Here is a 26,985-nt window from a genome sequence, read left to right on the forward strand (position 1 = left end):
AAGCTGCTGAAGGGGTTTTAACCCTTTCAGCGCCACAGGAGGGGGACCCTGAAGGCACTATAGTGTCAGGAAAACCGCTTTGTTTCCCTGACACTATAGTGATCCTTTAAATATATATTTAATCACTGATATTAACCACAATTATACAATGAAAAAAGAAAGAAATACAAAATAGTATGCACAAACAGTAAAGGTAAAATGTCTACAGCTGAAAAACTTGCACTTATCTGAGCCACAGTGAACCTTAAACCAACACCTGCACACATTTTAACTTTATGTACAATTTAAGTATACTTTACTATATTGTATTTATTATATATATATATAGAGAGAGATCAGATGATGTAACTTTTTTTGAATAGATACTAACGGATTATTTGTAAAGACCTAAGAATGCATCTCTTATTGCTTCATATATTCCATAACGTTGGATTGCACCGAGGCATCAAAACAACTAAATGGAGACAGGATGAGTGCCAAGCTACCTATTTTTGTATATATATATATAGTCAGATACACCTTTGAGCTGTACATTTAAATAACATATATAAACATTTGTATTACCTATGTAACTTTCTGAGCTTGGAAGAGTGTTACACGTTTGTTTTTTATATTTGTTTATTGATGTGAGAAACACACATAGCTTTTACAGTAAGTTAATTTATGCCTGTGTTTAGACCGTCTTTTTTTCTATTCTTTAATGAGTTTCAATGCCTCACCCAGTCCAAACTTCCCAATGCAGCTCAATGAAAAGTCTTTGCAAGGCAGGTTCTGGGCAATTACCTGCCTCTTGAGTTTATCTCCACTGAGCTAAACAAACCGAGAAGTAACAGGACCGGTTGTCTGATTAATGGCTTGGGTGTGTTACAAGGTTCATTTATAAAAGTGCAGATTTCTATTGAAATCTGCAGTATTTGTAAACTTAAAAAAGAGGAAAACGATAAAGTCCTTTAGTCCTTTTAATGTAGGGGTGCCCAAAAGGTAGATCCCCAGATGTTGTAGTACTACAAATCTCATGAGGCTTTGCATGTCTTTAGAATGCTTTAGAATAGCAAAGTATCATGGATTTAAAACATCTGGGGATCTACCTTCTGTGTACCCCTGCTTTAATGTATACATTACATAGAATCTTTTAATTTCACAATGTCCATAATTGGAGTTCACTAAATGCTTTTTAAAGAAACACTCCACACACCTAAAGCAGTTTAGCTTGCTGAAGTGTTTTCTGTGTAAAGAATGTGTCCTCTATGTGCAAATCTCAATAGAAACTGTTATTTTCATAAATTAACTTTGTAACAAACCACTGGCTATCAATCAGACAACCAGTCCTGTTACTTCTGGGTTTGTTTAAACTCAAGAGGCAGGCAGCTGCCCAAATAACATGTCTTGCAAAGGCTGTAGGCAAAAGACCCCAATGAAAAAGTGCATCATTGATTTGTTTTTTTTTAATTTGGGTAGTGGGGACTGTTCTGGACATCAGGCCACCCCTATTACCAGTCACATGAAGAGCTAAAGGATCCTTTACAAAAATAAGAATTTGTAGCCAAATTGTCTAATTTGTGTACAATAACGAGGGGTTAAGTGAAACTCTAGTCCTGTTATTCATTAAGTTTAAATTTTGATAGAATAATTTGCTTATGAGTTTAAATTTCATTATAGGTTTGGTTACATCTATGCCAGTTAAAAATATTTTTAATGGGGCGGAGCTTGACCGCCGAGCCGTGCGGACGCAGCTGAAATGGGCTCCTGCCGAGCGGGCACAACCCGGGGCAAAAACGCCGACCATTTCACCCAAAGCCACTCAGGGGTGCGCCACCCACGTAGGGGGTGCCCCCCGGAATCCAGTGATACCACTCTGGGACCCGTAGAGGCTGGGAATGCAGATACACAAATGCGGCCTACTGAGGCTGAAACCGGGGAGAGACGGGCGCTCTCTCCGAAGCAAAAGCCACAAAGCGACTTCTCTGCAACCAACCCCCCCCCCCCCTTTGGACCGGCGGGGGATATCCCGGTCCACAATGGCAGCAAGCAGGCAACCCAGACACAAGCCAAAACGGGGAAACTGTCCCACAGAGCAAACCCACAATGGTAGCCCGGCGCAAACAGGGAAGGCAGAGCACACGTACCCAGCAACCCATGTCACCTTTGGAGACATTTGACCACCTCTGCGCAAAATTCAGGTATGCCCTGCAGAAGAGGGGAGCTACCTATCGTCAAGCCGAGAGAATGGTGACCTCGTGGATACGGCCCGCAGCACGACGGAGCTACTATAAGCAGACGCCACGAGGCTCCAAAATGGCCGCCCGATTGCGCAGGTACAAGCGGGCCCAGAGACGGAAAATGGCGGAAAGCCTATCGGGTGCAACCCCCTACCCGCAACGGACACCACCGCTGCAAACAGGCCAGTCACCTGATCAAAATCATGGCGTACAGCACAGCTTACACCGACCCCATGCACAGATCAAGACGACCCGAGCGACTGTGCAGATGGCGCCACTAAACACCGCCGGAGCCGACTACCGACACAACGTTAGCAAGCTAAGGGGCGACAAGGGAGAGACCCAGAATGAAAAAGCCCAGCTCTTACCGGCAATAGGCATCGGCTGAAGCACCCAACACGCTGCCCCCCACAGGTATTCTTAGCCTGGACAGTTTCATGCTAGCATATCAGCGAAGCACCCAGACTCTGATGCCCAGTGCATATAAGGGAGACTACTATCAGCACTAATCTGTGCTCCTCAGGACTTTTGTGACTACATTTGTTCCCAGCGGTTTTGCCTTAAATAATGTTTGGCTCTACCCCAGGCCGCCCATGGTTGGAATGCAAGAACCCTTTTGATCAGAGGATGTTACAATCTTGTTTTGTATAAAAAGTCCTATCTAGACCTAGCTTAACCTGCAGTTACATATAGTGCCACATGCCCAAACACTACATTAGATATGTGACATCGTATAGGTCAGCCTCATAACAATTAACTCATTAACTGTTTGACGCTAGGATGCAGATGCATGCCATGTTTTCCCCCTTTGTCACTCCTCTGTTTTCGACCTTATGACAGGTCCTTCCTACTATCTGTACAAGCGAGAACCTACACCGTTATATATTGTCTTTCCTAATATAAACATGTACCTATTTAGCAAACGCCAAGATGAATAATGCCATGTTTAACTATCTATACAAGCCAGAACCTACACCGTTATATATTGTCTTTCCTAATATTCACATGTACCTATTTAGTAAACGCCAAGACGAATAATGCTATGTTTAACTATCTATACAAGCGGGAACATACGCCGTTATATATTGTCTTTCCTAATAGTAACATATACCTATTTAGCAAACGCCACGACGAATAATACTATGTTTAACTGTCTATACAAGCGAGAACCCACACCGTTATATATTGTCTTTCCTACTATTAACATATACCTAATTAGCAAATGCCAAGACGATTCATGCTATGTTTAACAAAGTTTCAAAAAAAAAAAATATGTGCTCTTACCTCAATGCCACATATGTATAAACCTGTGAACTTACTGTGATTATGTTTGCTGTTGTGGCTACGTACATCATTTTGTCAAACCATGCACGACAAAAATAAAGAATTCAAAAAAAAAAAAAAAAAAAAAAATTTTTTAATTACAATGAAAACTGAAAATAAACCCATTTATTAACAGCTTATATGTCAAAGAATTGCACACAAATTCTTCAAGTGAAATAAATTCATAAACCGATTAATCCATTAAATACCCCTATAAGAATAGCTGAATCCTGAATACTAGCAGGTAATGGTCACCATATGAAACATTTACAATAATTGTAATACTATTATAAATACATTAAAAAGAATAATCAAGAGGGGGCGGGGCCGGACCGCCGAGCTGGACGGTCGCACTCGACACCAGCTCCTGCAAACTAGGCCCAGATTGGCACCAAACCTGCAATTTTGGGCAGAAAACCGTCCAGCACCGGTGGCCCTCAGCGGGCAGAGAGCCCTGGATCTAGGGAGAGGCTGGCCGAACGGGCTTCAGTCCCCAGGAGGAGGGTTCCTCATCGGCACCTCATGGCCTACTCAGGCGGTAGGAGGGGTAGACGGCCGCTGCCCCACTAACTGCCGATCAGCGCTCAGCCATGAGTCGGACCTGCTGGGAACTGGCCCCAAACCCCCCCCCCTTGGACCGGGGGGGTGATCCCGGTTCGCACCCTCAGGATCCGAGCACCTCGACGCACAGTAACTGGGCCGCAAAGACCCGCAACCCAAGCACTGCAATCAAAATGGCGGAGGCCATGTGCGATGGCACAAAGCCTGCATACACCATCGAACCCAAACAAGATACTCACCTCCGGTGTGGCTGGAATCTAGGAGGCCTTCTTCCTCCTCTGGGCACAGTACAGGACGACGCACTGATTCACCGGCTGCCCGCAACCGCTACTACACAGCGGGGCCTGCCGACACGTGGTGAAGCAGCAGTCAAGCACTCACACAAATCCCTGCTGCCGAGAAGCGAATCACATGCTGCAAACACCCTGCAGAGTACCAGCCTAGTGAACAGCACCCAGCGACTGGAGGCAGACCGGGCACCCTGGTACGCCAAACCCGTGGCTGTCAGAGATCTACACACCACAGGCTCCGAACGGCACCGGCTACACGTGGCACCTCCTGAGCAGAGACTTTCCTTCAGCAGAGGACTCTAAATTGCGAGCAGTACGCATTCACCCCCAAAAAGGCATCGGATGAGTCACCTCAAGAAGGGGACTTAATGTTAGGCAAAGAACCCAATATTCCCTACCAGATGAACTCCCACGACTGCATTTGCCTCCAGACTGGTCAGATACTGGCAGTACATTGGGGTATTCTTGTACTCATCTGTTTCAACTATTATTTCTATCATAGTCTCTCTTTCCTTGTTTTAATTGTTATTAAGGGACTCATACCTGTGTAGTACGAATCGCCTGGGGGGGCCTCTCATAAGTCCGCACAGTCTCTACTTACAATTCAGTGCTAACATATGTATCACCCATAATCTAACTAAAGGTTAAAGCATGTCATAACTACCCTAGTTTACCTATCTTATAATAGAATGACATTCATTTACCAATCTTGTAATCGCATAGTCAGCCAGTATAGCCTGATTATTACAATCTGTTTATCCCTTTAAAAAACAAACAAACATATATATATACTCCAGTCGGTGAGCAAGTCCATATTTTCATATGGTTTTTAGGGACCATGTGAAAAATCTATTTCAATATTTTCTAATGTTTTTATATATGCCCAATGGCAGCTTGTGCATCCTACTTATGTTTTCATGTATTGAATTTGTGGGGAGGCAGTTATTCATTGCTTAGAAATTAATTGAAGATTATACTAGCTTTAGTGTACTAATAATCTTAATTTTAGTAATGACAGGAGGCGAATATTTGCATATCTTTCTTTACTGAAAACACCAGCAGCATAGAAACAGTAACAACCAATCAGAGAAAAGATATGCTCCCCATAAAAGGGTCTGTCTATGACATCATTTCCTCTTTCTTTGAGGCGAAAAAGGGTAACAGTCAATACATAAAATATCAATACGGATAACAATTCAACAATATATAACGATAAAGAACTTTGGTAGATCCATGAAGTGACGGAGTGGAAGACGATTCTTCGTCCCATAAATTGGATATTCACGCTGAAAGAAAAAGAAAAAGGTGAAAGGTTTCTGACGTGGCAACGTGTCCGCATATCATAACCAAATGTATAACTGAGCCATAATGTAAATTAAGATGTGAAAACTTAAACCTAAGACATCAAAGTATTATACTTAAACCTAGGTCATCAAACGGAACGTGAGAAGCATAACCATTAAATCAAAGGAAAAACTGATAATATATATAATCCATGCATAGCAATGAACAAAGCAAACAAAACATATGCTAACATATACGGTAATAACCTGCATGCTTACCTGAACACTAGGACTTAAACCTGAAGAAAAACAAAGTAATCTGGGGGGGAAAGAAAAAACCCTAGGGCGGGAAATATTCGCCTCCTGTCATTACTAAAATTAAGATTATTAGTACACTAAAGCTAGTATAATCTTCAATTTTACCACATGACAGGAGGCTTCATATTTGCATTTTTAAAGCTTAGAATTGACCAGTGTGAAGGAAGTATGAGATGTTTGCTGAAACAGAGCGTTCTAAACGTACCCTCTCGCGCTCAAACAGCGCATCGTGTAGTGTCGGTTAGGGAAGCGTCGGCCGAAAAAGGACTTGTGGGGCCACCGCTCCCTTGACCGAGTGGGCTCCGAAAAAGGTTCGACGCCCGCCAGGTGCAATAGTCAGCGGCACCATCTGGCCAGTGTAGCGGTAGGCACCTCTCCATGAGGTTCCACGTAAGAAGTCAGGAGTAGACCCGTTGCATGAATACGAAGGGGGAATGATTTCGGTATACTCCATTAGCGTTCCGACCACACCTAGTTTGGTGTCTGACACAAAGTATGGGTATGACACCGAAGATGAACTGGACTTAGTTCGTCTCGATATGGTAAAGGTAATCCCCTCAGGTGTCAGAGAAAACCATTCATATCGAAAGCCCTAACGTCCGTCACCCGTCTAAATAAGACGAGGCATAACAAGAGGGCTAGTTTGGCTGAAAGTTGTTTCCGTGACAAGTAAGGATCGTCCTGTTATTCCCTCAAGGAATCACAGCACCACGTCCACCTGCCAGAGGTGTGAATACTTGGGTGCCGGGTCTCGATAATTCGGCACCCCGTAGTAGTCGACAACCCCGTGGATCTTGACCTACTGGTCCGCCCTGTACCGGAACGTGCGCCACCGATATGGCGGATCCGATCACGTTGAGGGATCGATATGACCGCCCCACGAGACCAGGAGTGACAGATAGTAAGGATCAGCGTGACAGGTGCGGTAAAGGGGTCGGAATCCCTTTCCACCCACCAATCACTCCAGGCCGACCAGGCAGAAATATAGCATTTCCTGGAGTCGGGAGCCTACGAGCTCCCTAGGATTCAGTTGATGCAATAGGTCGTGGACTGACCAGGAGCCCCTGAAACCGTCCAGGCCACTAGTGCCAGTTGTCCTTCCCTGACAAGGGAGTGAGCTTCCCCTCGCGGTCCCGTCGGAAGAAGAGGAAAGTCAGGGAGTAGTAGATGGTCTTCGCAAGATATCCCCAGGCGATCCGGGAATCGCGGTTGATCTGCCCGAGGGGCGTCATGAGCAGGAGCGATATCTTGTGGGTACGTGTGTATCGAAGCACCCTTGCTATTGTGGAGAACGGCTGGGACACGTTTGTAGGGTACATCCACCGCTTCGCATCCGGAGGAAGAGTCAAGGACCGTTCAGCCAATTCAAGTTTGTATGTGAAATAATCACCATCGAAATTCCATCCTCATTTCTGCTGACAGTGAGATCCAGTGGTCGTAAGAGTGGCCGGTGCGTACGTATCTCGCCATCAGCTGTTGCATGGCCTGTAGTGTAGTGGGCCAGGGAATATCGCTTGTATGAAGGAGGAGAGGAATCCCTCAATCCGGCGAGTATCCCGAGAGGAATCGTATCCAACCTTAGAGTGAGTCTGACCTCTATCATTATAGAGGCGATCTTGCCCTAGACCGGCACGGAACGTGGTTCTCCAAGCCGATGTCGAAACCGAGGAATTGGCCCAACTCAGATGGAGAAGCGATCTTTGTTTGTGTACTACCCAATGTGTAAACCAGTAGTTATCGCTTAGGAGGTCTTGTAGAAGATGAATATCCCCCATCTTGAAGTGTTTGTATACCACGTAGGAGTTCCATTGATGTAGCCTCCTGGCTTCTGCTTGACCAGGAAAACATTAGCTGAGGAAGCCTTCCCCTCCGGTGCATCTAGGAGTGCGTCCTTCTTGAAAAAGGTCGTGGATTTCTTGGTCCACGAGGCGTTCCAGTTCCGCCAGCATGTGTAATGGGGGCGAAAGGGCGACCTGAACGGCTGTGATAAACAAATTCGATGACATAGCCTTGTAGCGTCTGGAGAACCCCGGTGACTTTGGTAATCGTCTCCCAATTCCGTAAAACAGAGAGAGGCTGTCGGTCGTAAAAATTGGGAACAGTTAGCTACGTAGGTCGACTCTCTAGAGAGGAGCGAGTAAGAAAATATATGAGGACTGTGTATACGATCTGGAACCTGTCGCCCAGAAGCGGCTGGCGGTTCGGTTCCGCTGCCGACCAGTCCTCCCAAAAACATCTTTCCCCGTAGGGAAGACTTGAATAGATTTATGCGCTCCTTGAGTTCTGCCATGAACAATACGCCAAATAGTAGGCCTTGTGCTTTGGGACGAATTCTTGTCGTTCCTAAGTCCCATACTGTGTTGTTGACGCGCACCAGAACAGAATTGTGTCTGTCACCGCATAGTACGTCATCTATTGAGCTCGGGCGCAACTACCACTTTGTCTGGTAGCAGTGGTCTGGGGTATTTGGCCTTGAAGCGTGCGCATACCTCCATCCCCAGAAGGTTGCGCAGCCAATAGTGTTCATCCAGGAACGGTCCGTCTTTGGCCACTCTGGTGTAGTGCCGCTATTGCTATCTCTGCCTCGGCCGCTGCCACAGAGTCAGATTTCCTTAACGTACTTCGAGGAAGTGTCCTCCATCAAGCGGTGTGGGGCCGAGCCCATAACAGAACCTTCTCCACTGAGGCCGCTACAGCGGCGTTTGTCATTGTCTAGAAATCTTGGGAAGGTCGAGTGTCCACCATGGCTCATTCCCGTCCTGTTTGGAGACAGTGGTAGTCAGTGGGAGTAGTGTTTGAGGATCAGCACGTAGGGGTGCTAGACTCCTGGTAGAACTGGGCATCACCCGGGTAAAATGGTTTGGGAGTATGAATACCTGTGCCACGGGTAGAGGGTTCACCTCTATTAGTTTAATCTGGCTCCTGAGAGCCGCGGGGCAGGCGCGACTGACTGGTAGTGGTGTTTGGTTAGGTCAGCCGGGTCCACCACAAATGTACGCCAGAGCTGTATGTACGGTATAAAATTATACAGGCTGATTATAGAGGCGCGTGGGGCCCGTTTCCATAAGGTCTGCAACCGCAGGACCCACGTCTGTTCGGTTGGGTTCATCCCAGGTGGTGTGCCATGGTAACCCAGAGGACACCCACATCAAGGTAATGGTCTGTCAGTGACCTCGCATGCATATCTGGGGGGTCACCCCAGGTGGTGTGCCATGAAAAAGTACCCAGAGGACACCCACATCATAATTATAGGTACCTTGCAAGTATTGCATGCATATCTGGGGGTCACCCCAGGTGGTGTGCCATGTAAAAAATAACCCAGAGGACACCCACGTTCAATATGTACACTAGGCACCGTAAATATACATATATGTCTCCCTGTGAAGGGTGCTACGCAGTACATTCAGTTTCCTTAGTGGTCCTGCCGTCAAACCGTATCCAGCATGGTACTGTTGCTTTAAAATAACTGAGAGGCAGTATGTGTTTATCTCTTGAAAATTACAGGCCCTTGTGCACATCATCGGGGTTCACCCCGGGTGGTGTGCCGTGGCAATCAGAGGACAACCACATCAGTTGAAATGGGCCGTCAGCGCCCTTGCATGCATATCTGGGGGGTCACCCCAGGTGGTGTGCCATGAAAAAGTACCCAGAGGACACCCACATAAAGTTTGCACCCTTGGGTACAGTAATGTAATATAACCCTGTGCCGGGTAATCAGTATAATATTCCCTTTGAAGGGTATAGCAGGATGTGATCCCCTGAGGGGAAATAACGTTGCATCTGTCCCTGCAGGGACCAGCGAGGCAGTATGTCAGTTAAGGTATGTATATATATATATATATATATAGTACAGCCTTCATACCAAAGAAACTCAATTGTGCCTGCCCCAAACTTAAATTTGTACCTTATAAACTGGAATATAGGTAAAATAGGACACCTTATTAAACTAATTGATTACATTTTAACATAGATAATGCATGTTATATACAAATATTTGATAAAAGGTCCTTATATATGTATCCTGCTTTATTGCCAGTAAAAGACCTTGTTGGTTATGGGAAACAGGTGATACATCTAAAAACATAGTTTCACTTAATCCCATTTAAGCCTTCTGATTAAAACCAGTATTTGATGTGTGCCCCTAATGGGGTTCGAAGTTGCATATTGTGATGTAATTCCAGTAAAATACAAGTTTAGCAGGCTAAGATTGCCACAAGGCATATGTATGTATATGTGTTTGTAGTATCAGTTAGTTAATTACACGTAGCTAAGATACTGTTATCACTGTACTGACCAGGTGCAGGAATGTAAGAACTGGAATTACGCGTCCCTCTCCTTTGTATCAGATGAGCCACGTGGTTAGACCGGATGGATGAGTTTAGACTCTATTTATTAAATAGGTTAAGGGTATGTGTGGGTGTAGTTAATTGTGGGAGGAGCTACAGTGCTATATAAGGAATGTACTCTATGTATTCAGTACTCAGACTTTGCTGTATTTTGGTGACGCTAGTCCCTCTGAGTCCCGATCGGTGATCCAATAAAGAATCTCTTCCTTCCTGAAGAAACCTGTGTCCATCTCTCTGTGCTTGGCTTCCGTCAGTTTCTCCGGTATCATTTGGTGCATTGGCCGGGAAGCTCATCGTTCAACGGTAGCTGAGAGGCAGAGGCGTGAGACGGTCTATCTTTGCCCACGTTCTCTACGGCTGCACCCCTGAACTTCTGCGTGGACCTCCCTTCGTCTCGGCGCCACTGGTCTGTTGTCCAGGAGATCATCGGCCTCTACGTGAGAAGTGCTGGGGTGTCCCCGTCGATGAGTGTGAACTCAGGTTCAGGAACGAGGAGGTAAGACAACTGCTGTTTTAGACGGCAGGACCCACTAGGGGTATACCGATTGTGCGGTAGGCCCAAAGGGGTTTTGAATCTGTGTATCTGCCCCCTCTGTCGGAGGGAAGGAGCGAAGGCGCACCGCTCGATCGAACGCTCTTTAGTCAGACCGTTTGATTTGGTTAGTCAGGCGGGGTCCTGGTGTAAATAGCCCTAGCCGGACACCGGTGTCTTGTCTAGACTAGCGTTCTAGGGTGTATATTACGTTCGCTAGGTCGGAGGGACCGGGAGACTAAGCGGCGCCTGTGTAAATTCGGTTCGCTAGTTCTCATCCTATCTGGGCTAAGTGGGAAGGCGTGTAAATTTGGAACCCACTAGACTTTTGATAGTGCGACTAAGAGGCGCCTGTGTAAATTCGGTTCTCTAGCTCGCTATATATGTGGTGATTGGGCAGTGTGGCTAACCAAAACGGGTGTATATAGTTTTAGGTAGTCCATTCAAGGTACTGGCCAATAGTTTAGTTGGGAATTGTAAATGTGTTAACGATTGTTTTAGTAAAGTGTATATCTTGTTAGATAGCGCGAGCTCAGCCGTCTAGCGAGAGTGTTAATAGTGTGTTGCTGTATTATAGTGCACGGTACCATAACCCTGTATATTTACTGACATTATATAATAAGTACTAATCATTGTCGTCCATTGCATGTTTAACACCATAACCACTAATAATTGTATTGTGACCTTAACTTGTGCTTTGACCTATGCTAACCGTACTGTAACCGCTATTTGTAAAAGACGATGTTACTGGGGTGTGTTATAGACGGGTAATTCGTATATAGAGAATTATAGCGTGGGTGACTGTATAGTTACGCCAAAGGGCATAATATTGATTATATAGTGACTGGTGTAACAGCTGTGTGTGTACGGGAATTCCCTGAGTGTTTATTGTTATTGTGTACGTTTCACTTGGTAACCGTACCACGTGGTGCTGTTGCCAGAGGAAACGGGTGTGACTGTTGAATAGTACGCGTGTATAGTATTCGTTGTCGACGACGTTCCATTGTTAAGTATGGGTGCGTCGCAGTCAACGATTCCGGATCCCTTAGGATGTATGGTTAAGAATTTTAAAAAGGGATTCAAAGTTTGTGATTTTGGGGTAAAGATGTCTCCTGTACGTTTGGTCACTTTGTGTACTAGGGAGTGGCCTACTTTGGTTGCGGCATGGCCGCCACGTGGCAGTTTGGATCCAACTCTGGTACAGCGCTTACACGTGGCTGTATCGGGTAGGCCTGAACTTTACGGCCAGTTTCCTTATATTGACTGTTGGAGACAGGCCGTAAATGACTCGCCAAAATGGCTCCAGACATGCCACGAGGAGCAGTGTCGCCTCATGGTAGCTAGGACTTGCTCGTCCACTAGGACTGGTGTTAGGCCCATTTTGGACACGCCCCCTGAGTCCGAGATCCCTTTGCCGCCCCCTTACTTTCCGTTAAGAAGAAGTGACGCAAACGCAGGAAGTCCTGCACCCCTCCCCTCATTACCCTCATCCACTTCCGCTTCCTCCTCCAGTACAGGATCCACCCCCCCTCGTACTAAATCTCCCCTTCCGGAACCAGAATCCACCCCCATTAGAAACGAATATCCTGATTTGGCGCCACTTCAGACTTCCGGTCAAGCTTCATCTAGCTCGGCTCGAAGTGTTTTATTTACGACCTTTTCCCAAAACCGACCTCCCACATCCCCATACCCTATCTCTCCCCGACCGGAACCCATGACTGACGCCTCTCTACGTAGCCCCATCCAAACCCGACAGTTGACTGGTGCCCAACAATTAAAGCACTATCAGATGCCTCTTCGTCTGAATCCCGGGTCAGCTTATATCGATGCCGCAGGTCAAATGGCACACGCTGACCCAGTCTTCGTATATGTCCCATTTACCACAACCGATCTTTTAAACTGGAAGACCCATAATTCCTCGTATACTGAGAAACCACAAGCTATGACTGATCTGTTCACCTCAATAGTACAGACGCATAATCCGACATGGGCTGATTGCCAGCAGTTACTAATGACTTTATTTAACAATGAGGAAAGGACAAGAATAAATCAAGCAGCCATTAAAGCATTAGAGGATAGAGCCCGTGCTTTGAACCAAGCCAATCCAGCAGCATGGGCCGCGACACACTATCCCAACACCGATCCCGATTGGAACGTAAATGGTGCTGATATGGTTCAACTCAGAGCCTATAGAGACGCTATAATTGCTGGCATGAAAGCCGGAGGAAAGAAAGCCATTAACATGTCGAAGACAGTTGAGGTGATCCAGAAAAGCGATGAAGCGCCCAGTGTCTTTTATGACCGATTATTGGAGGCATACCGCTTGTATACCCCCTTTAATCCGGAAGACGCAGACAATTCCCGAATGGTTAACTCCGCCTTTGTCAGCCAAGCATACGGAGATATTAAGCGCAAGCTACAAAAGTTAGAAGGGTTTGCAGGTATGTCCATCACCCAACTAATGGAGGTAGCAAATAAGGTCTATATGAACAGGGATACAGAAAGTAAGAAAGAGGAAGAGCGCAAGATGCGTAAAAAGGCTGATATGCTAGCGGTAGCGATCGCAGGCGTAGATAAACGGGGCCCAGATAGAGGCAATAATAGATGGAGTAGGGAGCCTTTGAGTAGGGATCAATGCGCGTATTGCAAGGAAGAAGGGCATTGGAGGAACGAATGTCCGCAAAGAGAGCAGTACGAGAGAGACCAACCCAGGGCAGGCTACGGAAACTTTAGAGGTAGAGCGAGAGGTAGAGGAGGCCCCGGAGGGAGTAATGGTTATAGAGGGAGTAATGGGAACAGAGGAAGTGTTAGGGAAGACAGGTATATTCCAGCAGCGCAAAGGTCCCGCGATAGAGAAGGTAGGGACTTTGTAGGATTGGCTGACACTGTCATGGAGGACTATTGATACCGACCGGGCTCCATCCCCCTTGGTCGAGCGGAGCCTATGGTCGATGTATCAATAGGGGGGAAAAGGAGTGCGTTCATGATCGACACTGGTGCTGAACATTCAGTGGTGACTAATCTAGTTGCTCCTCCATCTGGAAGGACTATTACTGTGATAGGAGCAACTGGAAGAAGTGCTGAAAAACCGGTTCTTAAAAGTCGACTCTGTACATTGGGAGGCCACGTAGTAAAACACCAATTCCTTTATATGCCTGAATGTCCAGTCCAATTGCTGGGACGTGATATGCTATCAAAATTACAAGCGCAGATTACGTTCCTACCAAATGGAACAACATCCTTAAAGTTTAATGGACCTTCAGGTATTATGACTTTATCCGTACCAAAGGAAGAAGAGTGGCGACTTTATACAGTGTTGACTAGCCAAAACCCTAGGAGTGATGAGACATTGTTTAACATACCAGGAGTTTGGGCAGAGAACAACCCACCAGGACTGGCCCGCAATATTCCACCAATAAAAATTGAACTGAAACATGGGGTTTATCCAGTGAGCCTAAGACAATATCACATTCCGCAGAAGGCTAAGAAGAACATCCAATCCTATCTGGATAAGTTCATACGGTATGGTATCCTAAAATTCTGTACTTCCCCCTGGAACACCCCATTGCTGCCTGTTCAAAAGCCCGGTACAGATGAGTATCGACCTGTACAGGACTTAAGAGCAGTCAATGATGCGGTTGTTAGCATACATCCAGTTGTACCCAATCCATATAACCTGCTTGCTTTAATTCCGGGCGGGGCTACTTACTTCACAGTCTTAGATCTCAAAGATGCCTTCTTTTGCCTCCGAATTGCCGCAGAAAGCCAATGTATTTTCGCTTTCCAATGGGAGAACGCTGTAACGGGCTCAAAACGCCAAATGACTTGGACAAGACTGCCCCAAGGGTTTAAAAATTCACCTACCCTATTTGGTTCAGCTCTAAGTCAAGATCTACTGGATTTCGAGTCTATCCCAGGAGAATGTGTATTGTTACAATATGTAGATGACTTGTTGATAGCAGCAGTTACAAAAGAAAAATGTCAGCAAGCAACGCACGATCTACTACATATTCTCTGGAAGGCAGGATACAAGGTGTCCAGGAAGAAGGCTCAGTTGTGTTTGCCAACTGTCAAGTATCTGGGATTCCATATCTCTGAAGGTCAAAGGATTATGGGGCCAGAGAGAAAAGAAGCTGTCTGCCAAATACCAATACCCAAGAATAGAAGACAAGTGCGAGAATTCTTGGGGGCAGCAGGCTTCTGTAGGATATGGATTCCCAGCTATGCGATACTGGCAAAACCTCTGTACGCAGCCATCAAAGGTACAGAGCACGACCCCTTCTTATGGACCCAAGAACAGCAAACGGCATTTGAAGATGTGAAGAAGGCTTTGATGAGTGCCCCAGCATTAGGTCTACCTGATCACACACGACCATTCTACTTATATGTACACGAGCAAAGAAGAATGGCTGTGGGAGTATTGACACAGTACTTGGGATCATGGCAAAGACCTGTTGCCTACATGTCTAAGCAACTGGATGCAGTGGCCAGCGGACTTCCACCTTGTCTAAGAGCCGTAGCTGCAGCCGCCCTGCTAGTAGCTGAAGCCGATAAACTCACTCTGGGTCAAGAACTTTATGTACGAGTCCCACATGCAGTACAGACGTTGTTGGATTACAAAGGAAATCATTGGTTTAGTAACAGCCGTATGACCAAGTATCAAGCAATGTTGTGTGAAAACCCAAGAGTGCATTTAGAGACTGTAAACACCTTAAATCCAGCTACCCTTTTGCCGCAACCTACTGAAAGTCAACATGATTGTTTGGAAGTAATGGATGAAGTATTTTCAAGTAGACCAGATCTTCGTGATTTTCCCATCCAGAACCCCGATGTTCAATATTACACCGACGGCAGTAGTTATGTGAAAGAAGGGATCCGCTATGCAGGATATGCAGTGACAACAATAGACAAGGTGATAGAAGCTCGGCCACTGGCGAAAGGAACATCAGCACAAAAGGCAGAATTAATAGCACTAACACGAGCGTTACAATTGGCTGAAGGTTTAAGAGTAAATATCTATACGGACTCTAAGTATGCGTTTTTAACCACTCATGCCCACGGAGCTTTGTATAAAGAAAGAGGACTACTGAATTCAGAAGGCAAAGAAATCAAGTACGCAGCTGAAATCCTACAACTATTGGAAGCAGTGTGGGAGCCGAAAGAAGTCGGTATCATACATTGTCGAGCGCATCTGAGAGGAGATGGTGATGTAACCAAGGGAAATCGGATGGCAGATAGTGCAGCTAAGCGTGCTGCTGAATCAGGAAGACAGGAGTATGTGGGGCATATAGCTGCTCTTATACCAACTCCACTGTCCCAATGGACTCCAGTTTATACAGCTCAAGAAGAGGAGTGGTTAAAGACTGAACCGGGAAAGTATTTGGAGAACAAGTGGTATCAGCTAGAAGATGGAAGAATAGTCATACCAGCATCACTAGCGGTAGAAATTGTCCAAAATTATCACAACGGGACACATTCTGGGAGAGACAGTACTGAAGAATCTCTCAGGAAACATTTCTACATACCAAGATTGTCCAACTTGACTCAGGCCATTGTACGCAGATGTGTAACGTGTGCTAAGAATAATGCAAGACAAGGACCAGTAAAGCCACCAGGAGTCCAGTTTATGGGGGGACTCCCCATGTCCGATCTACAAATAGACTTTACAGTAATGCCTAAATCGGGTGGACATCGTTACCTGTTGGTAATTGTGTGCACCTATTCAGGCTGGGTAGAAGCATGTCCTACTCGTACAGAGAAAGCAGGAGAAGTTGTAAGATTCCTGCTACGAGAAATAATACCCCGATATGGACTACCCTGTTCTATAGGATCGGACAATGGTCCAGCTTTTGTTCATCAGTGCCTACAACAACTGACTCATATGCTTGGTATAAAGTGGAGGCTTCATACTGCATATAGACCCCAGAGTTCTGGTAAGGTAGAGAGAATGAATAGAACTATAAAGAACCAGTTGGCTAAAATGTGTCAGGAAACCCAACTTAAGTGGAACGTTCTCTTACCCATAGCTTTATTGCGAATCCGCAGTACCCCTACCAGAAGGATGGGCCTCTCTCCTTTTGAAATCATGTATGGGCGACCACCTCCCGTACTTGGTAACTTAAGGGGGGACTTGAGTCAGTTGGGAGAAGGAATTACCCGGCAGCAGGTTGTAGAGTTGGGTAAGACTATGGAGGAGGTACAGAAATGGGTACAAGATAGATTACCTGTGAATATTTATCCCCCTGTTCATAGTTATCATCCAGGAGACCAAGTGTGGATTAAAGAGTGGAATAATGTACCGTTAGGGCCCAAGTGGAGAGGTCCTTATGTTGTTCTTTTGTCTACCCCTACAGCGATAAAAGTAGCCGAAGTAACTCCGTGGATACATCACTCCAGGGTTAAACCAGCAGCAGTCGATTCTTGGCAAATTACAGCAGATCCAGAGAATCCCTGCAAGATCCGGTTGAAACGCACTACTCAGTCGGAGTAACGAGGAATTATTGTGGATTACAAATTTTATTGTTACAGGTGTGAGTGAGAAGGCCATAATAAAGCCTGTCCGCTTACCAACACATAGTGTATAAGCCAGGAAAGTCTCGAAGGGACACCTGTGAAGACGAGCAGAACTCCATTCCCTGCAGCCCTCACATCCTGGAAGCTGAGGTTCCATCGCACGGACGAAGACTGAGGATGACGGCGAAAGATGTGCTTTTGATTGTGTTTATTTATATGTGTTTTTATATTCAGGAAGGTAGAGGTACCGACACTCCTAGCTGTGAGGTATGCATTAAGACTACGAGAACAGGTAACCATATTTCCCAAACCCTAATTTGGCATTCACAATACGAATGTAAAGGAGAGGTATCAAGATGTAGATACCTAAATATAGACTATAGTGTGTGCCATTTAGGAGTAGGAGAACCTAAGTGCTTCAGTCCAGAGTATCAACCTCGTACAATTTGGTTGACTCTCAGGAATGGAGATCCTCAGGGGACCCTAATTAATAAGACGGTGTTAGAATCCGTACATTCTTCGGGTGTTCTGCTATTTGATGCATGTAAGGCGATATCAAGTGGTAGAAAACCGTGGAATGTATGTGGGGATCTTAGATGGGAGAGGACGTATGGGTCTAATGATAAATATATTTGTCCCAGTAGTAAAAATAAATATGTGAGTCCTAGATGCCCAAATAAAGACTATAACTTTTGTCCATATTGGTCTTGTGTGGGGTGGGCGACTTGGGGACAGACAGTAGATAAAGACATGATAGTGACTAAGTTGCCGACTAGCCCTTATTGTAAGTCTATGGAATGCAACCCAGTCCATATACTTATTAATAACCCCGACAAGTTCCTAGATAAGTATGGAAATTTATTTGGGTTTCAGATATACGGGACGGGTTTAGATCCTGGGACATTATTGTTTATAGGAATAGAGACTGATACGGTATCCTCCCAGACTCATCAAGTATACCATTCCTTTTATGAAGAGATGAGTATAGATAATAAGATCCCCCATAACGCTAAAAACCTGTTCATTGACCTAGCTGAAAGTATTGCCGGTAGTCTTAATGTTACCAACTGCTATGTGTGTGGAGGTACTAACATGGGAGACCAATGGCCTTGGGAAGCAAAGGAGGTAATGTCCGGTTCTGAGGCAGTTGACCAACTAATATCTACACAAGCCGATTATCATTTGAGTGTTAGAGGTAAATCTGAGTGGAGATTAAAGACCTCCATCATAGGTTATGTTTGCATAGCAAGGAAAGGAATAATGTATAATACTTCTGTAGGAGAATTAACTTGTCTAGGGCAAAAAGCTTATGATGATGATACTAAAAATACAACTTGGTGGTCGGCTTCAAATGTCTCAGAACCATCTAACCCGTTTGCTAGATATGCCAGTTTAAAGGATGTGTGGTTTGATTTATCCATCACATCTACCTGGAGAGCCCCAGCAAATTTGTACTGGATCTGTGGTAAGAAAGCCTATTCGGAGTTGCCACAGGACTGGGAAGGGGCATGTGTGTTGGGTATGCTCAAACCATCCTTCTTCTTGTTACCGATTGAAACAGGTGAGACTTTAGGTGTTAAAGTGTATGATGTGAATCATAGGAAGAAAAGGGGACCCTTAGAGATAGGCACCTGGGAAGATAATGAATGGCCTCCCCAGCGTATCATAGATTATTATGGGCCAGCCACGTGGGCAGAAGATGGTACCTTTGGTTATAGAACCCCAATTTATATGCTCAACCGTATTATAAGATTACAGGCGGTGGTTGAGATTATTACTAATGAGACCTCACAAGCACTCAATCTTCTAGCGAAGCATAATACCAGGATGAGGACAGCAGTGTACCAAAATAGATTAGCCTTGGATTACCTTTTGGCAGTAGAGGGAGGTGTATGTGGGAAGTTTAACCTGAGCAATTGCTGTCTTCAAATAGATGACGAAGGGCAAGCAATAGCTGAGCTTACTAGCCATATGGTTAAACTAGTGCATGTGCCTACTCAGGTATGGAAAGGGTACAATCCAAGTAGTTGGTTTGGTAGCTGGTATGAGTGGTTTGGAGGGCTTAAGGCAGTGGTAGGTGGAGTCCTACTGATTTTACTGTTGTGTCTACTCCTACCGTGTCTTATACCCTTAGTAGTTAGGTCTGTGCAAAGCCTGATAGGAAGTATAGCAGAGAGGAAGGCTGCTGCACAGATAATGGCGATATATAAGTATAAGGCTCTAGATCAAGGAGAACCAATGCAGGAAGATGAGTGTTAAAAGATTCACATCATAAGATAAGTCTGGTCTGGTTCATGGTAACCTGAGGTATATGCAAACCAAGGTTAAGTGATGCCTCAAGTAATTGTGAAATATCAGAGGCATCAAAGGGGGGAATGTGATGTAATTCCAGTAAAATACAAGTTTAGCAGGCTAAGATTGCCACAAGGCATATGTATGTATATGTGTTTGTAGTATCAGTTAGTTAATTACACGTAGCTAAGATACTGTTATCACTGTACTGACCAGGTGCAGGAATGTAAGAACTGGAATTACGCGTCCCTCTCCTTTGTATCAGATGAGCCACGTGGTTAGACCGGATGGATGAGTTTAGACTCTATTTATTAAATAGGTTAAGGGTATGTGTGGGTGTAGTTAATTGTGGGAGGAGCTACAGTGCTATATAAGGAATGTACTCTATGTATTCAGTACTCAGACTTTGCTGTATTTTGGTGACGCTAGTCCCTCTGAGTCCCGATCGGTGATCCAATAAAGAATCTCTTCCTTCCTGAAGAAACCTGTGTCCATCTCTCTGTGCTTGGCTTCCGTCAGTTTCTCCGGTATCAATATAGCTAAAATAGCTCTGTTTGCTTGCAGGCAAGCAGCATGTCACCTAAACCATCCCTGCTGAGACTAAGAAGAGGGGGGTCCCTGAGGGGGGGTCCCCCAATTACGTTGCGGCGATCGGGTGATTCCCGAACCGCCGAGTGTAAGGAGATGCGGCCGTCGCGGGTCTCGCGAACCGCGAGAACCAAGATGGCCGCCGGCCGCGTGAGTGAAAGCTACCCGCTCGCGGCTGCGAGCGGGGAGGGAAAAAAGGCCGCAAACAAAATTCTAACCCCGGCTACCCTCCACCCGTCCCCACCCAGCCCCCTGTGTCAATAAGGGCAGGTCCGCGCGGCGAACGCGGCACGAACAGCCGTGACGCCCGCGGACTGTCAGCCCGAAAAAACTAAGTAACAGGGCGACTGAGTAAGAGAAAAGCAGGAGGGGACAGGTATAGGTAGATAGGGGTGAAGAAGAAAAAAACTGCGATAATACAATAAAAGACAATATAATATAGACAATAATAGACAATGTATAATAATAAAGCCAATATATAATAATATAGACAATAATATACATAAACCAGAGAGGTAAAATTACTCTGACCTGTTGATGGCTGGAGCAGCAAAGAAAGAGGAAATGATGTCATAGACAGACCCTTTTATGGGGAGCATATCTTTTCTCTGATTGGTTGTTACTGTTTCTATGCTGCTGGAGTTTTCAGTAAAGAAAGATATGCAAATATGAAGCCTCCTGTCATGTGGTAAAATTATTGATTGCAAGTTGAATATGTTTTGTTATCTTTTTTGTCTTTTGGTTAACCCCTTAAGGACACATGACATGATTCCCTTTTATTCCAGAAGTTTGGTCCTTAAGGGCAGGGCCGTCTTTAACGCGGGGCAAAAGGGGCAGCTGCCCCGGGCCCAGTTGCTCCTGGGGGGCCCAAGGCAGCTGCCTCTTGAGCCCCGCTGGCCACTGCCCACAAATTCCTTTCCCCCGATCTAATTCTTCACCTTCACTATGCGAGCGAGCGGCATTGCTGCATAGTGAAGGACTTACTTGTTGCTCTGCCTCCCGACCTCCCCTGCCCTTTGCGTGCGCCGCGCACTGTGACGTCACGCGGAGGCGGAGTCATGGCAACGCTAGGGTGAGCGTTGCCGTGACTCCGCCTCCTTCCCGAACTGCAGCGCGGCACCATCCTGAACGGCAGAGCGTGGCACCCACTCTAGCCTTGAGCCCAGCTGCCCAACTGATCCTGAGCCTGCTGGAGTCTTCAGAACTGTAAGTATTAAGTAACAGTAATATATATTGTTTTATGGGAGTAAGGGTGGTTAGAGGGGAGGGGGAGGGGTGGTGAGGGGTGTTCAGAGGGGAGGGGTTGTGAGAGGTGTTTAGAGGGGAGGGGGAGAGGTGTTTAGCGTGGAGGGGGAGGGGTGGTGAGGGGTGCTTAGAGGGGAGGGGGAGGGATGTTTAGGGGGGAGGGGTGTTTAGAGGGGAGGGGGAGGGATGTTTAGAGGGGAGGGGGAGGGGTGGTGAGGGTTGTTTAGAGGGGAGGGGTGTTTAGAGGGGAGGGGGAGGGGTGGATGGAGGGGTTAGTTAGTAGTACAGTACAATCACATTGTTAAAAATAAAGTAATCTTTTAAATACTATATATTTGTGTCAAGTTGTGCTTTTTTAATTTTTATAATAATGATACAGCCATTTTATTTAATACTTTTGTGCTGATCCTTTTTTTTCTCTCTATATTCAAGGGACACTATAGTCACCAGAACCACAACAGCTAAACGTAGTAGTTCTGGTGTCTATAGCATGTCTCTGCAGGCTTTTTAATGTAAACACTGCCTTTTCAGAAAAAAAGGCAGTATTTACATTACTGCTGAGGAATACCTCTAGTGGCCACTCATCCGATGGCCACTAGAGGTGCTTCCTAATCCAATGTTGCACAACGTGCAAAACTGGCATTCGCGCTAAACACTCCTCATAGAAATGCATTGATTCAAAGCATCTCTATGAGGCCACGCATGCGCAATAGCCTCCCAATGCTTCTCTATGGGAAAGCAGTGGGTCGGGTATGATATACATGTGCATATATGTGACATTCATGTGCATTGTATTAAAAAGGTGATCTGTAATACACTCACAAATTGTACGCTCCTGTGAGTTATATTGCTTTGGAGCTTGTGATACTCACACACTCCACTTTTCTATGCATTTTATTCTAAGGTGATCTGTGATGTACTTGCACATCGCACATTACTGTGAGTTGTATTGCTGTGGAGCCGTGCGATACACTGACACACTTCACATTACTGTGAGTTGTAGTAAAGGACCACTATAATGCTAGGAAAACAAACTCATTTTCCCAGCACTATAGCATCTTTAGGTCCCCTCCACCTTTAGGGTGAAAGATATTGTTATTATGCTTGTTCTTCCAACAACATATAACTGTTAAAATAAAAATATACTATAAGACCAAGGTTAAAAGAAGCTACAGGTGGCAAGTAGGTCAAGCTAAGGACTTATTTGTGAACCAGTTCTTTATGTTTACATTATTAAAGTTTACTACTCTACGAGTTGTGTGTTTTTTTTGGTATGTGTGTGTGTGGAGGGTGTGATTGCATGCTAGGGTGTGGGAAGGCGGGATCCAGGGGGCCCAAGTAAATTCTTGCCCAGGGTCCAATCAATATTAAAGACGGCCCTGCTTAAGGGGTTAAAGGACAGTGAATTTCAGATAAATGAAACGGCATAATGTGTTTAAACGTTGACAGCCAAATTTTCAAGTCCTATCATTTCTTTCACTGGGTCTTCCAGGGTCTAATGAGTTGTTACTGCTTTAAAAGTTTCATTTCCCCTTCTGTGAATGAATTTACAGTCAGACTGTGATGTTTGCCAACTGACACACCCACACAGATGTAATTTGAACAAGTCACGGTTCGTGTATTTCACCATTATCGTAAAAACAAGTATTGCAGATTAGACCAACTTAACAGAGACAGAGATAAGAAATTCTAAATTAAAGAGACAACAAAGTTAGTTTAAACATTAGATGTGTCTTTACAGGAAGTATTTAGGAAACTGTGCAAAGTCACATGCAGGGAGGTGTGACAAAGGTTGCATAAACAAAGTGATTTAACTCCTAAATGGCAGAGAAGTGAATTGTAAGACTGCAATGACATGACCTATACACGAAAACTGCTTCATAAAGCTAAAGTTGTTATGGTAACTATAGTGTGGTAGACCAAGCTGCCTGACTATGAGACGTTTATAAATGACTGAAAACTGTAACAGATTTAACTTTGACCTTAAATTTAAAATTTGCTTTTCATTCCTGACACTTCTCATTTTAGCAAATAACCCTTGTGTCTCTTAGGCTTGCAGAACTCTCACTGAGATCTGAGTTTCATGCTAAAAAATAAAAGGCTATTTATTTGTACTTGCCCCTCAGATCAAGGGTTGCCAGCCCTCCCCTGTATTCATTGGTGAATGCCACGAGACAGTGACCTAAGATGTAAATATGGCTGCCCGTGTATTCACAGGGAGAGAAACTTTAAGGAGCAGGCTTGGTATAATGGTGTCTATTCCCCACCTTGAACATGAGTCTTCACAGAATGCAATGGAACATTTTGATCTTCACCTGTTTATGTCTTGAGAAGAGCCATCTAGTGTCTGACATTGCTTTGTCTCCATTCTATTATCATTCAACTTTCAAGTCACACATATAGTTTGTATAAACACATTCATTATGTGGTAAATATCAAATGTGCTTTGTTATTGACAATCATTTACCTGTCAGCTTGAGAAATGGACTGTTGAACTTATTCATTAAACTGGGAATTGCGGGGCATTGACAAAGGTATTGGAAACGTTACCCAAAATAGTCTATTTTATAAATCATTAACCGAGTTGGAGAATAATACCAAATTGACTACTTTGGTCTGGAATTCCTGATTTAGAGAAAAGAGAACTGAACTTTTCTCAATCTTGGCTATTTTGACTCAAGATTTACTGCTTAGTGATTAAAGCTCAGTGCGTCTGTTTTAAAGGTTAACAAGTATGTTTGTTTTTTCCTTGCTGGCATAAAGTGAATAGGTGTTTAACTTCAGAGCGCTTTGTTTTTGTAAGTGCACGGCAGAGAGAAATGAAACAACAAAAAGAACAATTAATACAATACTCAGATTAAACTGGTTTAGCTACTCTGTATTTTTCCAGAGTGATTTAATGTACTGCAACGATTTAAGTGAAAGGTTTACAGTATAGCCAGTAAAAGCTAAGAAGTACAAAATATTGCTGCAGATGAAGATTAACTAGCCTGAGCTTAAAGAGACAAACTCTCCATTTATTTATTTATTTATTTACTATTGCAATTTATATAGCGCCAACAGATTCCGTAGCGCTTTACAATATTATGAGAGGGGATTTAACTATAAATAGGACAATTACAAATAAACTTACAGGAACAATAGGTTGAAGAGGACCCTGCTCGATCGAGCTTACATTCTATATTCACGAACTGTGCTTCTTTGGTTTAAGAAAGCAAAGCAAATGACGGCATACAGCAGTGATTGCGCACCCAAAGCTTAAAACACACCAGCAGTCTACTATTTATGCTTTTGTCTATTCTTATCCAATGGGGATACTGATAAAACCTGTACCTATAGTGTGCCTTTAGTAAGGGGTATGGAACCACTAGCATAACCTTCTGTTCTGTGTCTCTGTCAGGTTCCTGTATTGTGATTGAGGATACTGAGGAACTTTGTGACTTTATACCCAGACAACCATAGAGATTAATAAAATAGTTGTGAAAGGTAGCAGAGTGGAGATTTACAAAACAATGAAAACACAAATCCCCTTCACAGACAGACAGTATGCCTAGAAGGACAATACCATCCCATTGGCATAGATGCATTGTATACATGACATGACACTCACCAGAGAAGAGCAGAGCAGCACATATGTACACCAGTCGAGCCATGCTTCAGCCTGTGCAGCTAAGGAGCTGTGAAAAGATCTGCAGAAACGTTCAGCTTAAATCTTAAACCTAGAAGAGGAACAATTACAGGGTTTTGAAACTCAGGACACCGTCCAGCCTTATCACATGAGTGCGAGGAAATGTACTCTGTCACAGGAATGCCATGACTTGTGTAAGCATGCGGGTGGCAAAATGAGGAAATTACTTTGCTCTTTTGTCAGGTGCTCTTAAAAAAGGTTGCTTAACTCAGCATAGTGGGCTGTTACGGATGTGTTCTTGTAGTAATCCAGCAGAGAATTTCACTTTCTATTGGCAACGATTTCACTAATGCAGTAATGCTCACAATCAGAAATGGACAAAGTTAAACGATCATTCGAAGCACTACAGTAATATTTAACAGTAACCTTTGGCGTGGAACTGTATCAAATGCCTTAGGAAAATTCCATCCAATCTATATTTCCACTAATTTATTTATACAACACAATTAAGTTAGATTGATAAAAACTCAACTGTGGGGTATATACACCCACATATTATGCGGCTGCGACTATTATGCGCTAAAATACGGTATTTGCATTCAGCCATGTCAGAGTGATGTCATTAGTGATATCGCTGGTTATTCATCCAGTGCTGCAAATTTGGCAACGGTTTTGCAAAAATCGTGATGCTCATAGTGTCTTCTCATTTTATCTCTGTAATTGTACAACCTATATAGTGGGCATTGCTGTACTGCAGCGGTGGAACAGAACACAACTCTGACAATTTTAACGTAGTAACCAATATAATAAATAAGAGAATGACGGGAAGCAGCACTTTCAACCAAAGTACTTAGTTCCAATGGAGCAATATTAAAAATTGAAGGGACAAAACCCAAATATAGATAGTATTTTAGGGTATTAAATATGGCAAATACAACAGATCACACTTACACTTTTCTGGAGCTCAAGATCAGCTCCAGATCACTGCACCTGGACAGTACAATCCCCGTCTGTGGCTATGTAGATGTTCCTGGTCCTATATGAGGAGGTGTCTTTAGGCCAGTGGTTAGCGATGTAAGGTCAGCAGCGGTAGTGCTCTCTGTAATGTTAAAATAATAAATAAAAGTAGATATACTCACAAAGAAAGAGCAAATAAGTATTGCTCAATCCTAAACAGCATAGGTGGTATGTTTCCCCACCAAGGAGTATGGAGTCCTCCAGGTAAAATCCTCAAGGATACAGATAGGAAGGTCCAGAAATTAATAAAAAAAAGATGTATAAAGGCTTTTTCAAAGTGTTACAGTGCTGAGGACCTTCACTGTTTAAATAGCTCTGAAATGAGAAAATATTATGTTTATAATATTCCCAGAAAGAGTAATGGGTGTTACAGACCACAGCAACCTCCCTGCATGTTCCCTTTTTTCCTATAAGCCACTCTGAGCCAAAGTTCCCCCTAAATCCAATATATATCAAATATATGCCATTTCTCATATTTGTCATTAAGAAATTATGTTAGTCCAATAAAAAGGTATTACAAGATACAAATATCTGTTTTTTTACATCTCTCTCTCTCTCTCTCTCTATATCTCTCTCTCTCTCTATATATCTATATCTATATCTATATCTATATCTATATCTATATAACATAAGCCAATGCTATGTTAAAAACCATTAGATGAAACAAGATCTCACAATTCTCCCACTATGCTTATTCCATATTTCAGTGTGGATCCCAGCAGGTGATCAAGATGTTCCTGGCGGAATGAAAAGGTAGAACAGAGCATGGCATAGGAGAGAGACTAAACAGAGACATGAAACAAACAAAGCCTTAATTTCACTACCAATTT

At 44.3% G+C, this 26,985-nt stretch overlaps 1 protein-coding gene across 2 annotated transcripts in view; it reads right to left on the minus strand.

The window, feature by feature from the left end:
* The window catches only part of LAMP3 (lysosomal associated membrane protein 3), a 113,590-nt gene extending 88,239 nt beyond the window's left edge, over positions 1–25,351 (minus strand). For both annotated transcript variants that reach the window (XM_063442724.1, XM_063442723.1), the window contains exon 1: positions 25,121–25,351. In XM_063442724.1, coding sequence (XP_063298794.1) covers positions 25,121–25,163 — 43 coding nt within the window. In that variant the 5' untranslated portion in view covers positions 25,164–25,351. The remainder of the gene's footprint in view (positions 1–25,120) is intronic.
* Positions 25,352–26,985: the final 1,634 nt, after the last annotated feature.

Source organism: Pelobates fuscus, chromosome 2 (genome assembly GCF_036172605.1).
Source record: "Pelobates fuscus isolate aPelFus1 chromosome 2, aPelFus1.pri, whole genome shotgun sequence".
Taxonomy (NCBI): Eukaryota; Metazoa; Chordata; class Amphibia; order Anura; family Pelobatidae; genus Pelobates; species Pelobates fuscus.